The sequence below is a fragment of the Tupaia chinensis genome, unplaced genomic scaffold, assembly GCF_000334495.1.
Source record: "Tupaia chinensis unplaced genomic scaffold, TupChi_1.0 Scaffold000288_2, whole genome shotgun sequence".
In the NCBI taxonomy this organism is placed as follows: Eukaryota; Metazoa; Chordata; class Mammalia; order Scandentia; family Tupaiidae; genus Tupaia; species Tupaia belangeri.
The window spans coordinates 4,998,915-5,013,542 of record NW_006159773.1 but is presented as its reverse complement, the minus strand read 5'-3'; the positions used below and the strand labels follow the sequence as shown (position 1 = coordinate 5,013,542).

At 37.7% G+C, this 14,628-nt stretch overlaps 1 protein-coding gene across 1 annotated transcript in view; it reads right to left on the bottom strand.

Moving 5' to 3' along the window:
* CUNH8orf34 (chromosome unknown C8orf34 homolog) overlaps positions 1–14,628 on the bottom strand; it is a 526,010-nt gene that overhangs the window by 330,634 nt on the left and 180,748 nt on the right. The window contains exon 7 of the mRNA XM_006150466.2: positions 6,509–6,675. Coding sequence (XP_006150528.1) covers positions 6,509–6,675 — 167 coding nt within the window. The remainder of the gene's footprint in view (positions 1–6,508; positions 6,676–14,628) is intronic.

Sequence of the window (14,628 nt, the reverse complement as noted above, 5' to 3'; positions counted from 1 at the left end):
GAAGGCAGTGAGGGGGGACTGCAAGTCACAATTAGCAATACAAAGTAAGAATCCAAAATAAGGTTTCAATACAAACATGATAAAATAGAATCAGGGGGAAAAAAAAAGATTTTCTCACAACTGTTATACCTGTTTTAGAACATGTCATTATTTTATGCTAAGCAGTTCATTTTTCAATTGCTCCTGTAAAAAAACATTACAAAGGACGACTACAAAGTGAAGCAAACTGCATTAGCTGAAGCGTGTTAGCAGATTTTGTGTTTCCAGGATTCTTGTCAATAGAACTTGGTTAACCCAGAAACCTCTACTCCATGCACTTTTTGTTGTAAACATCAGACTTTCTATTATTTTATTACTGGTGCTTCAGTATATAGTAAATAAAATAAATTCTTTGACTATACCAATTAGATTACAGTTCATTTTGTATATTCTATACATCATCTGCAACAGAGTTGCCTGAAGCAGGAGAAGAAGGTATTCCTATTGAAAAACATTGATTCATGGGCTCTATCCAAATCTAAAAACCAAGAACGAGGAGCACTGGATGTGTATTTAAACAAGGACCCCAGATGATTTTTAAGCAAACCAAATCGTAGGAATTCTCTCCCTGGAGTCAATACATAACACACACATGTAATTGTTCAAATTGGGACTCCTAGAAACATGCAGATAGTCACTTTGTAATAGATACATTGTTTTATACATATACAGTAAAGAAATTAATAAATCTATGAATAAACTAATGCACTAATTGAGACCTGAAGAAAGAACCACAAATATGTTGTTCTGGACAGAGCCATGTTCATCATAATCACTTTGATCTCAAATCCCACAGAGGTCAAGGTAGTTAGGAAGTGTACAATAGTCCTTGTACTGTACATCATTGTGAACTAGTACCGCTCACACAGCAGGTGCATGTCTGCTCAATGAAAGATTGTGCTTAGTGACCAGCAGATGGCGGAATGGTTGCATTGCTGGACTCCCACATAGTCGACCACAGTTCGGGTCCCAGACCCAGAGGCTCAAAATTTCGAGAGGCGAATGGAGGGAAAGGGACTGCAGAGTGTCCATCCCCCCTGGGGGGTGATTTCCTGCTTTCTGGCTCTGTCTCTCTGGTGAGTGCACATGTCCTATAGCAAATATCTCACTAAAAAAAGAAAAAAAAGATTGCGCTTTGAATGAATTTTCTCAAATGATGTTGCTGTAATTCAGAGAGACAAGCACAGTGTATTCAACTCCTCTCAGGCCATACTCACCCTGGGCACACTGGGCATTTGTGCAGAGGGTGGTAGCACTGAAGTGAGCTGAAGTTAGAATTCAGAACTACAGGCACTAACTCATAGCAGGGGCATTTCCTAGAACTTCTAGTCTACACATGGCTTAGTAAAAAAATATGTAGCATGGGCAAGATAATTCTCATCTCCATGAGATCCTAGTTTTTAAATTATACTAATTTATTTAGAGGCATTTAAAAATATGGGAAGGGCCAGGTTGGTGGTATTATGGTAAAATAATGGTACTCACATGGAAAAAAGTTTTGGTTCAAATCCTGACACCTTCCTGAGAACACTGGGAACATACATGAATGTCCCTGATCCCAGCACCTGAGACTGGAGGGTCCTATGGGGGAGGTTTGTCAGTCTGACTCTGTCTGTCTCAGAAGAAACAAATAAAGTTTTAAAAAATAAAATTTTAAAAATGCATACCAGATTGTCTACAATGTTTGGTAATTGTCATCACCACTGGTAGTATTAATTACTGCAATTTTTTAGAATATCATATATTTTAAGATGAAAGCTACTGAAATTGAAGCAATTTGGAAGATACTTTATCCAATGTATTCTAGATTTACAGAGAGCTGACTTCAGAGGTGCTTAAAATTGTTCTATCTTAAAGTCCCCCAAATTTGGATATTTTATTTTCTAACATGCACTATCTGCATATTAAGTTACTTTTGTATTATGTTGAGTGAATTTATGAGTAATATTTAAATCAAGCTTATACACAGTATTAAAAGGATCTCTAAACTTAGTTTTGGCAAGTCCTCAGACTTTTTATAAAGCCTTCTTTAGGAGGAGCCTTCATTTTAAAGTGACAAGTTTCTAGTTATCCTGCTAATTCCAAAACAATGATCAATATTCAAAAAAAAAAAGGAAAGAAAACAGGTATATATATCAGGTTCCCTGTATACTATTTTATACTGTAAACTATTTTATACTTTTAATGATTAAAAGGTAAGTATATCAAGTTTTTTTTGTTTGCTTTTATGAGAAAGGAAGACAGAGATAGATACTTTCACAAGGTCTCTCTATGGATCCTCCTACCTCAGCCTCCCAGCTAGTTAGGTCCAGAGGCACCTGTACTGTTTAGGCTGGTCTACGAGTCAAACCAAGGCCTCCCATGTGGCCCCAGCATCATGCAATTTGTGCTCCCACAATTAGGCCAGGGAGGTAGTTTTCTTTTTTTTTTTTTTAAAGGAATTATTTACTTAATTTTATTTATTATTATTTTTATTATTATTGTTACTTAATTTGACCAAATTGAGAGAGAGAAAGGAAAAGTGAGAAAGCAAACCACCAGGTCTAGGGCTCGAACCATGGAGGCCATGTGGGAGTCTAGTGTCTTAACCACCATGCCACCTGCCTGCCACCCCCATGTTTATTAAAACAAAGGTTCTTCCCTTTTTAAAATTTTATATCATTGAGTAATGGCAGTCATTTTTCATTATGTAAAATTCATGCCTTCATTTTGCAGCGATGGGTGTTTTCTGCTTTAAAAAGTCTCCATCTTGGGACCAGCAGTTGGCATAATGGTTATGTCGCTGGACTACCTGCGACAACCGCAGTTTAAGTCCCAGACTCGGTGGCTTAAACTCACGCCAGGCACATGTGCGTGTGTGCTCAAGATCCCAAGAGGAGAATGGAGGAGAAGGGATTGCAATGTGGCCATCCCCCTTAGGGGGGATTTGTCGCTTTCTGTCTTTCTGTCTCTGTATTTCTGGTAAACGCATGCACCCTATAGCAAAAATCTCTCCAAAATAAATAAATAAATAAATAAAAGAGTCTCCATCTTAAATCACAGAATGTAGAAAAATGATTTACTTTCTAAAGGTTGATAACAATGCAAAATAGATTGTCGAAGAATATCAGTGTACTGAGTTTTCCTAGTAAATCAGGTTTCTATTTTATAAAATTTGGTAAAATGTTGAACTTATAGAAACTTAAAGACTATTTACCAAAGAGTATCAGTGTAACTATATTTATTCTTTATTGTTCATTTTCAAACAAATAAAATCCACATGCAAACACTTTGTTTGTTTTTGGCAATATACTTTGATTTTATTTTTATATAATTATTAATATGCTTCATTTCATTTTATATCATTATGAGCAAAGACCAGAATGGGTGAGTGTCTGTGTGTATATATTTAGCATTTACTAACAAATACATATTTAAGAATATTGTTAAATATTAAGGTTGATAATTACTTAGTTTGAGGTAATTTGTCTGATATTTTTTCCATATCTTCTATAACGAGAGCACCAATTTCAGAGGTGCTTAAGATAAGTTTGTTCTACCTTAATATTCCACAAGTTTGGGGACCAGCAGATAGCATAATGGTTATGTCACTGGACTCCCACGTAGTCAACCGTGGTTTGAGTCCCTGATCCAGTGGCTTAAAACTCACTCAGGGCACATGTGTGTGTGTGTGACCAAAATCCCAAGAGGAGAAGGGACTGAGGATTGAGGCGTGGCCATTCCCCCCGGAAATGACTTCTCACTTCCTGTCTCTTTGTCTCTCTGGAAAGCACACATGCCCTATGACAAAAATCTCTCAAAAAAAAAAAAATTCCCAAGTTTGGAAATTTTATTCTCTAATTGGTATTAATTCCATATTAGCTACTTTATCTACTATGAATTTATTAGTATTTAAAGCAATCTTACAGACAATATTTAATATACTTAAAAATTACAAGTGCTCTACTGTAGTATTTTCATATCCCAATGCATTTAGAAAATAAATTCAAAAATATCAAATTAAACTGTGAATAATTAAATATTCATCAATATATTAATAATGCTAAATTCCAATAAACAAAATGAGGATCAATAGTTTCACTAATTTCAACTAGTTCCACTAAAAGATTTTTTTCCTTCAAATCAACCAGCTTTACTGAGGAACAGCCCTTTTTTAACTTAACATTAACTAACAATTATGACATTTACTTATCACTTTACAAGGCTGACAGAGTGCATCTCATGCACAAAAGCAAATTTTATAACTGGTTAGATCTTGGTATAGTTAACAATGACAATTTAAACCCTTAAAAACATCTAAGATAAAGTGAACTCATTCTACAACGTGCTGCAGATTGAAGAAGATAGTTTACCTGATGTCTATCTATTGTCTCCTAAAATTATTCTGTGTACTAAAATTTGATTTCACATAAATTTTCAAGAACTTGACATCAATACTGCCCTCAAATAGACACAATCATGTATGTTTCTCTCTAGAATCCATTCCTAAAATAAGAAGTTGCATGTGGCATTATTTTAGGGGATTTCTCAATGGAGTTGGAAGAGTCCACATTATCTCAGAGAAATCTCAGAACCTTGAGACCAGCATTATTACACAACTAGCCACCAGCACTATGACATGTGGAATTACCTGGAGAAAGCTCAAACCTTTTTATTAAACCTGCTCCAACGACAGGATAAAATATACACATGACAAAAAGAACTACTGAGGACCAGTTATTAATTGAGCATCGTCAGTTAGTCTCCAATGTCCGACCCTCGGGTTTATAGTCTTGGCAGACCAGATACTTCAGGACAGAGCAGCTGAAATCTAGTAAGGACCAGCACTTAGTGAACCCTTGAGTCTCCTTCAAGAATCCCCTACTCTCACTGCCCCCTTCACTGTTCCTGACCACAGCATAGAAATAATTTACACACAGTCATGGAACACAAGAGCACACGCCCTGGTGAGCAAAGCTACAAGGGTAGTGATCACATTCACTGCTGAGATCACGAGAGTCTGCTGTCCTCAGGACTAACCAGAGCAATCAGCTAGCCTAGGAAACACCCCCTGATCACTACCCCTCCTCTGCATGAGGTGCGGCTCCCACAAACAACTGTGGGTTTTATCCAACTAGCACAGGTGACGAACCCTGGCAGAGTGATGGATTACATTTTTTAAAACTTGATCATTAGAATGTAAAATTTCTGCAAAAAGCAACTGTGACTATTTTATTTTTATGTCCCCAGGACCAAGCCCAGAGCCTAGCACATAGAAAATGCCCAATAAACGTTAGTTTAGTAGAAAATGATCGAAGGCATCACTTCCACAACTACCCCATGAATGACTGGGAGATGGAGGGATAAGATAATCATTGCAACAATAAGCAAATAAATAAATAAATAAATAAAAGGCCAGCACCATGTAGTGAAATGTCATGATATGGTCTTAAAAATGCTGGAATGAATGTGGTTCCATCAGAAAACATCTTGGAACCTGCCCTTATTGACTAAATGACACCTTTGCTGGCCTCTGCATGGAAAAACACATCATTTATTATGAGAGCATTTGGCTATCACAAACACTGAAGAACAAAGAATCTAGCTTAGGAATAAACATGAAATTAGCTCTATTATTCTGGGATTCCATGTTCTACATGTAAAACTTGCTTGAAACTTTCAAGTGATGACATTTTTTATTCTCTTTCTAGTAAAAATACAATAGTATACTGTTACAACACATTGGAAAAGTATTCTAATTATTTATCATAGAATGGCAGATACCACTGAACTGAAAACATTGTTTTATAAGTGGATCACTCTTTCTGCAACAAAATTCCATTTCTTTCTTTTGGAAAAATAATTTTCCAAAGAGAAAGTAAGTTAAAGAATTAAGATATTTGTGATGAAGCAAAAGCATACACTTACTTCATTAAAAATATTCGTAAAATTCCACATATACAACATTAATAGTTTTCATGAAAGTAACAGGTCTGAAAAGACTGACATCTCTGCAAACTTTTCTGTCAGTTATAGAAAACATTTGCTATCTGTCCCTTTCAACTTTATTCTATTTTCTGAAGCAAGTTTTAAGAAACAAGAGGACATCTTGGGATGAGGGCTGAAATAGGTATTTCAAGGATATTTTATAGACAATAAATGTGACCAAGGCCATTATAATCAGGATAATGCAGACAGACTTGATTTTTTTTAACACAATTGCACACAGAATAAAGCTTGATTAAGTAGTCAGAAGGTAAAGCACTGCATACATATAGCATAAAATTCAAACTAATAAATATTTCACATGCTCAGGTTATTTCAACTTAGTTCACATGCAACTTCATGAGAGCCTACGATGAATAAAGTTAAGTGTTAACCCATTTCTTTCCCTAAGACAAACTATTTGAAATGTTAAGAATCTCTTAAGCACTACACATTTTTACAATGCCAGAGAAGAGAAAGAGAAATGATTAATTTTTAAAATTACCCAGCAATTCCATTGCATCATCTTCATTATCAATGTCTTCTTCTGTTACAGACGGGGTAGGGCTGTGGATGGACTCAAAAGAATCTTGGGAAAGCATTGCTGCCAGAAGTTTCTTATGTTGTTGCTGCTGCTGTTTTAATCCTTTGGTTTTAGGCTCCATCTTTAAGCTAAGAAAATATTTACATGTTAATTAGCTGTGATAAGTGGAGATAATCTATGCAAAATTTTTCATTCCGTTATTTTTTTATGCAAAATTATGGACATAGTACTAAAGTTTTACTGAAAAATAATGGAAATACAGTCTTTCCTAGACATCCTGTGGCACCTCCCTGAGAAATTCCCAAATAGGTTTGGGGACACCGAAAACTCCTGCCCAGTTTAAGCAAGACGGTGTTAATGGCTCCTACCAATTGTTGTCATGTGGGAATTAAAGTCCACTATGAATGAGTTTTCCAATTTTTCTTAAAAGTTTGTTTACTTATTTATTTACTTTGGGAATAGGAGAGACAAAAAAAGAAAGAGAGCAAGAGAGAGAAAAACAGAGTCAGCATCCCCAAAAGGGTCTTAACTGTGTGACCCAACACCCAGCCTCAGCCAGCCCTGGATCATGAGAACACACCCATCCAGCATACTCAGGGAGGTCTCTAGACACAAATCCAGACACAATTCCATGTGAGGCAAACTCACAGAGTGTTGTGTTTTACCACCGCACCATGTCTGGTCAAAGATTTTCTAACCATTTTTTTTTTTAATCTTATTTAAAGAGGAGCTAGAGGGACCAGCAGTTAGCATAATGGCTATGTCGCTGGACTCCCATGTAGTCGACCGCATTCGAGTCCCGGACCCAGTGACTTAAAGTCAAGCCAGGCGCGTGTGCATGCATGCCCAAGATCCCAAGAGGAGAATGGAGGGGAACAGACTGCAGCATGGCCATCCCCCCTGGGGGGGGGTGATTTCTCACTTTCTGCCTCGCTGTTCTGGCGAGCTCAAGCGCCCTATAGCAAAAACCTCTTCAAAAAAAGAGGAGCTAGATAATCCAGACTGTTATTTCCTGATTTATAAAATAAGTACATGTCAAGCAATACACATATAATTAAATATTTTAACATACTAATATTTTTAAAAGAAAACTTTAACTTCTTTTACATGTGCGTATACAGTTGTCCCAGCACCATTTATTGGGAAGATTATTCTCGTCCTCACTGAATTTTCCTGTCATATTTATAGTACTTTAGAACTATCTTTCAAAAAGCTTTTTTTAAGTGACTGTGTTCTGTATTACAATACACATGTGTTACATTTCACCATCATTAGTCTTAGTACGACTATCAATATTTACCCCTTCTGCTTCAGGTCTTTTACCTTCTCTACTTCAAAATATTATCTCAAGTGTCAGATAACACTACATTTTTTATTTTAATAATGGAATACCATTTATAAAGCTCATGAAGATGGTCCACTGTATACATGATTTTCTGTTCTTTCTATTTTTCTTTTTTCCATGGCAACATCCAAGATTCTTATCATTTCCTTTTTGTTTAAAGAAGTTCCATCGGTCAGTATTTAAGGGCATATTTGCTACCAACCTATTCTTCCTGTTCTTCTTTGTTTAAGAATGTCTTTATTACCTTTTCATTTTGGAAATGCAATTTCACTACATAAAAAAAAATTGTGGCTGAGGGGCCAGCCAGCAGCAAGGTGGATCTCAAATAGCCAACTGTGCAATTCAAGTCCTGGACCCAGTGGCTTGAAAACCACGCCAGGTGTGTGTGCATGTGCACCTGAAATTCCAAAAGGAGAGTGGAGAAAAGGAGACTGCAGCCTACCCACCTGGGGGATACTCATCCACTGCCTCTCTCTCTCTCTCTTATTCTCTCTCTCTCTTGTGAGTGCATATATCCTGTACCCTATAGCAGAAGTTTTAAATAAAGAATTTTTGCTTGACAGTTCTTTTAATATTTGACTCTTTCTTCTGGCCTCCACATTTTCAGATGAGAAATCCAGGTATTCCAATTCATGTTCCCCTATATGTAATTTGTCATTACTGCTTTCAAGATCTCTTTTTGAGGGTTAGATCCCAGACATGCACTTATGATATGCCTTAGTGTTAAGTTCTTCAGGCTTATACTGTTTGAAGTTTTCTCAACTTCTTAAATCCAAGGTTATATCTTACATTAAATTAGGGATGTCTTCAGCTAGTACTAATTCTAATTCTTATTCAACCCATTCACTTTTTCCTCTCTTTCTGAGACTCAAATGATGAGAATGTTAGATCTTTTGTTATTCTCCTATATTGGTACCTACGGCTGTGTCAAATATTTTTCACTGTTTTCTTTCCTGTTGCTCAGAATGAGTAAATCCTTTCAACCTGTCTTCACATTCAACGATGCCATCCTCTGTTAACCTCAACAGTCTACTATAGAGTTTATCCAACAAGCTTTTTTTAAAAAAAAATTTTGTTTTTTTTCCAGTTCTATAATTTTCATTTTGTTCTTTTTCATAATTTCCATTTTGTTGCAGAAATGTATGTTGATCTGTTACAACAGAATTTATAGTTATTAGCTGATTTATCTTTATGATGGTTGCTTTAAATTCTTTGCCAGATAATTCCACCATCTGATTCACCTCCATGTTGGCATCAGTCTTTTCTCATTCAAGCTGCGACTCTCCTGGTTTTTGTATGGTTGACGATTATTTTCATTGTATCCTGAACAACGTGGCTATTAGTATAGACATCTCTGGGTCCTATTTAAATCTTCTATTTTAGAGGCAACCCCTTGCAGCTCCTGGCCTATTTTCAGAACTCAGGATTGCAAAGCTGTTTTGGTCTGCCTAGTTTATCTGCTACTGCTGTGGCTCCTGTTGGTCCTGGATATGGTGTCTGAGGAAGTAAAAGGAATATCCCCATGTGAGTCACTTGGTCCTATAGATGGAGGCAGGAAGTATCTGCCTGTGGAAACAAAAGCCTACATGTCAAGCTTTGTCATGGAGGAATTCCTGACTGGTCTTTTTTGTCCAGTAAAAGGCACTGATTTGCCTGGTGTTTCTCAGTGGGGAAGGAAATCTCAGGCTCATGTGGACAAAAAGACTTCCAGGCCAGGCCACTAGCCGAAGTGAATTACTTCTTGCTGGTGCCATTCCACAGCCTTGATACTTCAGTAGGGAAGGAGAGTGAATTCCCTGAACACTTACTGTCAGCCAGGTTGCTGGTCAATTCCCCTGACCTGTGTTTCTAAGTTTTCCTGGTGTGGTTCCTATTTAAATAGAGGAAGAAACCAACCTATCTGGGCCACCTTCTCTTGCTTGTTTGGGGTTAGGAAATGCCAGACCCTTGTGGCCTTATTCTGCTAAATGGGGGATTATGTAGCACCCTGTTGCTATGCTGATCTTCCAGTCGTCAGGTTCCTACTCATCTCACCTTTCTCCTTGACATGTAGGCTTTTGTTACCATTCTCATTTGCTTGTTTCTTGCTCAGTTTCAGGTACAGATGTACTTAGTGGGGAGAAACAGAAATTGTTTTGAACTCTCTCTTCCATGGCAGATAATTTAATCATTACAAAGAGCAAATGACACCTGTATACTGGAGAAATCTGGTGGATACCAAGTCATCGAACTCAGCAACACCAGTAACAGGACAGACTGACATTACATGCATGCTGATATGAAGCAATGAGGAAATACATGATATCAGCTCTGCGGGATTCTTGTCAAAAATGTCTAACTTTGATTTAATTGTGGAATGATCAGACAAATACAGATTTGGGAACATTTTTCAAGACAGCTAGCCTATAATCTTCAAGAATGTCAGTGTCATGAAAGGCAGAGGTCTGTTCTAGAGTCTAGAAGACTGCAGAGACTTGGCAGCTAAACTCCACAGGTGACCTTTTATTGGAAGGTAAGTTAAAAGAAAAAAAAAGAAAAACAAGAATTCACAATAGACCTTACTGGGAAGGTTAGAGAAAGTCGAAAACAAACTATTTTTTTAACTTTACGGTGTCATTGTTAAATGTTTTGGTACAATAACTTTATTGTGGTAATAAGAACATATCACTGTTCTTGGCATCCTAAAAAGCTAAGAGAGAACCATGTTATAATAACTATAACATTTTCAGATGGTTCAGCAAAAATATCGGCAGATAGAAACTAGATAGATAGATAATAGATTATAAATAGATAAAACAAAGATACCAAAAAGTTAAATTGGTGACTATAGGTGGATATGGATATTGTTATTATTCGGAAATTATCTGTGGCTTGAAACTTTTAAAAAAGTATTGAGAAGAAAAAATATAAGGGCATAACCTTGTCAACAATATTTATTCCAATGTTTCCTCCTATCCCAGTTATGTCCTCAGCATATACTGAGACTTATAAAACTTCATCCACTTTTAAATAAGTAATTTATTCTTTTAGTAACTATCAGTATAATTCCAAATAATTAAAGAAAATTATTTTTACGCTGTGAAAGTGGAGATAAAGCATAAATATTCACTTGCAAATTGATAGAAGAGGTTTATTTAGCACCTGTATCTTGCCACAGCACGTCCTTACCTTCATTTCATGTGTCTTTTTTTTTTCTTTTTAAGTTTTTTTGTCATAGGGTACATTTGCTCGCAGAGGAGAGTCAGAAAGAGACAGAGAGAGGGAAAGTGAGAAATCATTCCCCAAAGGGAATGGTCATGCCACAATCCCTTCTTCTCTGTTCTCCTCCTGGGATTTTAGGCATGCAAACACACGCTCAGCATGATTTTCAAGTCGCCAGGTCTGGGACTAAAACCAACTATGTGGGATCCAGTGCCTTAACCACTACGCCACCTGCTGGCCCAATTTTATATGTCTTTTAAACTGAGAAATAATGCAACAATTTTTAATTCTTCCTTGAACAACTGTATTCACTCAGAAGTAACAAACCAAATCAAACCAAATTTTTATTTGGATTTCTTAGCTAATGGACCTACCATACTATACTGGAATTTATATCTAGATCACTTAATTTAAGTCAGATTATATTAAAATGATAATGTATATTTATAACTTTTGTCCCGTTAGCTTCTGGTTAGAAGGGGTGTACATATTGCATTAAATGAAACATGAACATAATGTATTTACAAGATGAATAACTTTGGGCAAACTACTAATCCTCTCTTGTCCTTGGGCTCTTTTTTCTGTGGTGAAGATTTTAGTATACCTACCGTATATAGTTGTTTGACAATTAGAAAGGGTTAGTATGTGTAGAATACTGCCTGCCAAATAGCCCTATATAACTGTCTAGTGAACAAATGAATTAATTACATTTTTCATCATAATGCTACATTTTATACTTCAAACGACAAAAGCTTAAAAAATTATATCTTATAATACTCTATACTTAAAATAAACTTTATGAGGGGCAGCGGGTGGCAAGTGGTTAAGGCGCTGGACTCCCATGTGGCCTACTGCAGAGCAAATCCCAGACTGGTGGCTTGAAGCTCACACTGGACACATGTGCATACATGACCAAAGTCCCAAGAGAAGAACGGAGGAGAGGGGATTGCAGCATGGTTATGCCCCAGGGGGGTGATTTCTCACTTTCTCTCTATCTCCCCAGTGAGCCCACGTGCTATAACAAAAATCTGTTTTTAAAAATACTTTATAGGGACCAGCAGTTGGCATAATGACTATGCCACTGGACTTCCATGTAGTCGACCATGGTTCAAGTTCTGGACCTGGTGGCTTAAACTCACGCCAGGCGCATGTGCGTGCACGCCCAAGATCCTGAGAAGAGAATGGAGGAAAAGGGAATGCAGCATGGCCATCCCCACCTGGGGGGTGATTTCTTGCTTTCTATGTCTCTGTCTCTCTCTGTCTTTCTGGTGAGCACATATATCCTATAGCAAAAACCTCTCCAAAGAAATTGTATGTATATGTGTGTGTATATACACACATACACATATATATACATACACACTTTATGTTTTCATATAAAAAGACAGTTATAATTCTAGTCAATTTCTCCCCCCTTAGAAGAAAATAATAAATCTCAAAGTATGACTCCTTGAAGCAGATATTTTATGTAGATTCTGACAATAGCTTTTATCTATTTACTATGTACTTAAATATATATAGGATAATTAGAAATTAAATATTTCATACAAAAGTAATTATACTGTATGGTGAAAATATTATCTTCTACGAATAATTATGAGAAACTTAGAATTCTATTCCAGAGCCACAACAGTTTTTCTAGAATCTCGGGACTAGATATGCTCTACTGCATAAAGCCTGTGTTACATAATTCCCAGGAGGATCTGGGTCTTTCCCCTGATACCAGACACATCAGTATTTCCACTAAGTGGTATAAAGAAAGAACCTCCAGTGTTCAGTGTTCAGATCAGGTTTTGCTATCATGAGTTATAAAAACAATGTTAATTTCTCAGAGTATTTTGAATTTCACAAATACTGATAAGGATTGCAAGAAAGATATAGGAATAGATAACTGAGGGATGGAATCTCACATGCTGCTGCTAGTCTAAAAAAGATGGAGGCTGAGACTTGCTGTTAGAATTGCAGAAGGTGACGGACCAGCAGTTAGTGTAATGGCTATGTCGCTGAACTCCCATGTAGTCGACAGTGGTTCAAGTCCCAGACCGGTGGCTTAAACTCATGCTGGGCGCGTGTGCTTGCGTGCCCAAGATCCTGAAAGGAGAATGGAGGAGAAGGAATTGTGGTGTGGCCATCCATCCTGGGGGGTGATTTCTCACTTTCTATCTCTCTCTGTCTTTCTGGCGAGCACATGTACCCTATAGCAAAAAAAACCTCTGATGAATAAAATTAAATTAAATTAAAAATTAAAAAAAAGAATTTCAGAAGGAGAAGGTTATTTGAATGACACTGGGCAACAATGAGAAGAGGTCATGCTGTGATGGCCTTAAGGGGGTTTTCGGTGGGTGCCAGGAACAAAGTTCTGTTTAGAAGAGACAGCAGAAAGAGGGAAAAGTGAACACAGGACAATGACGATGAGGAGTTTCCTTATAAAGACAAGAAAAAACAGAGCAATAATAGCTGGGAGCTAGAGAGGCTTCTGTTTTTAGATAAAAGCCCTAACATGGGGTGGGGGGGGCTTCAACAAGTTTACTGAAAACGCACATTATGACAAGACCATGCATCATAGATTTCAATTTTTTTTTTTTTTTGCACCCAAACAAACTTGTACTTTAATTCCACTTTTCCGACAAACTTTCTTTAGTCCCCTCATACTTTGATGCTGGTGGGAGTGATCTGGTAGGCAGGAATGGCTCAGAGAAAGAAGGAAGTGATTAGCCACTTCGGTGAGTGGGAATGAGCATCTGGCCCCAGTGGAGGGGCTTGCCTTGGGTAGAGCTTACGTGGCTTTCCCACAGTTTCAGAGGAAAGCAAAGGGCCTTGGAACAAATGAACCGACACCCGGGAGTGCTGTGGGCAGAAGCTAGTGAGTTTTTCTTCCTCACTGAAGCTGTCTTCTCTGTGGTATAGGAAGTAGGGTGATCAGTTGAGAACACAAAGGGAGACATGTTGGGGATTGAGGAGAGAAGCCATCACTAAGGAGGATGCGGCATCACTGGCAGCACCAGTGAGCGCTCTGGAGTTCAGCAGTCACGGTTCAGTGATGCCGGTCATTGTGGCCATGTCTTCTTCTCAAGCCTGTGCTATAGAATACGCAGAGTTGGAATTTGGAGCAAGATAGCCTGGCTCGGCCATGGCCATCTGATCTTGGGGCAGGGATGGAGCTGCCCTGGGACTTGGTTTCCTGAAACAGGGATAGTAATGCTTTCATGAAGGTGAAATGAATTACGATGCACAGAGCACACAGAGCAGTCTCCAAGCCGTAATTCATATCATTATGTGTTCACAGAACACGAGAGCAGAACCATGGATACATATGAGTCTCTTCTTAAGCCATAACATTGTACATAGAGAGAAAGACATAACAGCAGTTACCATTTCAATTCAGGCTAATATTATCATTCAAGAAATCATTTTGCTTTGGTTTACAAGGTTAACTTCCAAACCAGGATAAGACAGAAAGGGACAGTTTGAAGATCCCCCAGGCCACCCCAAGGGCCTGCCAGCGCAGGTGGATTCACTTGACCTTCTGACCCCG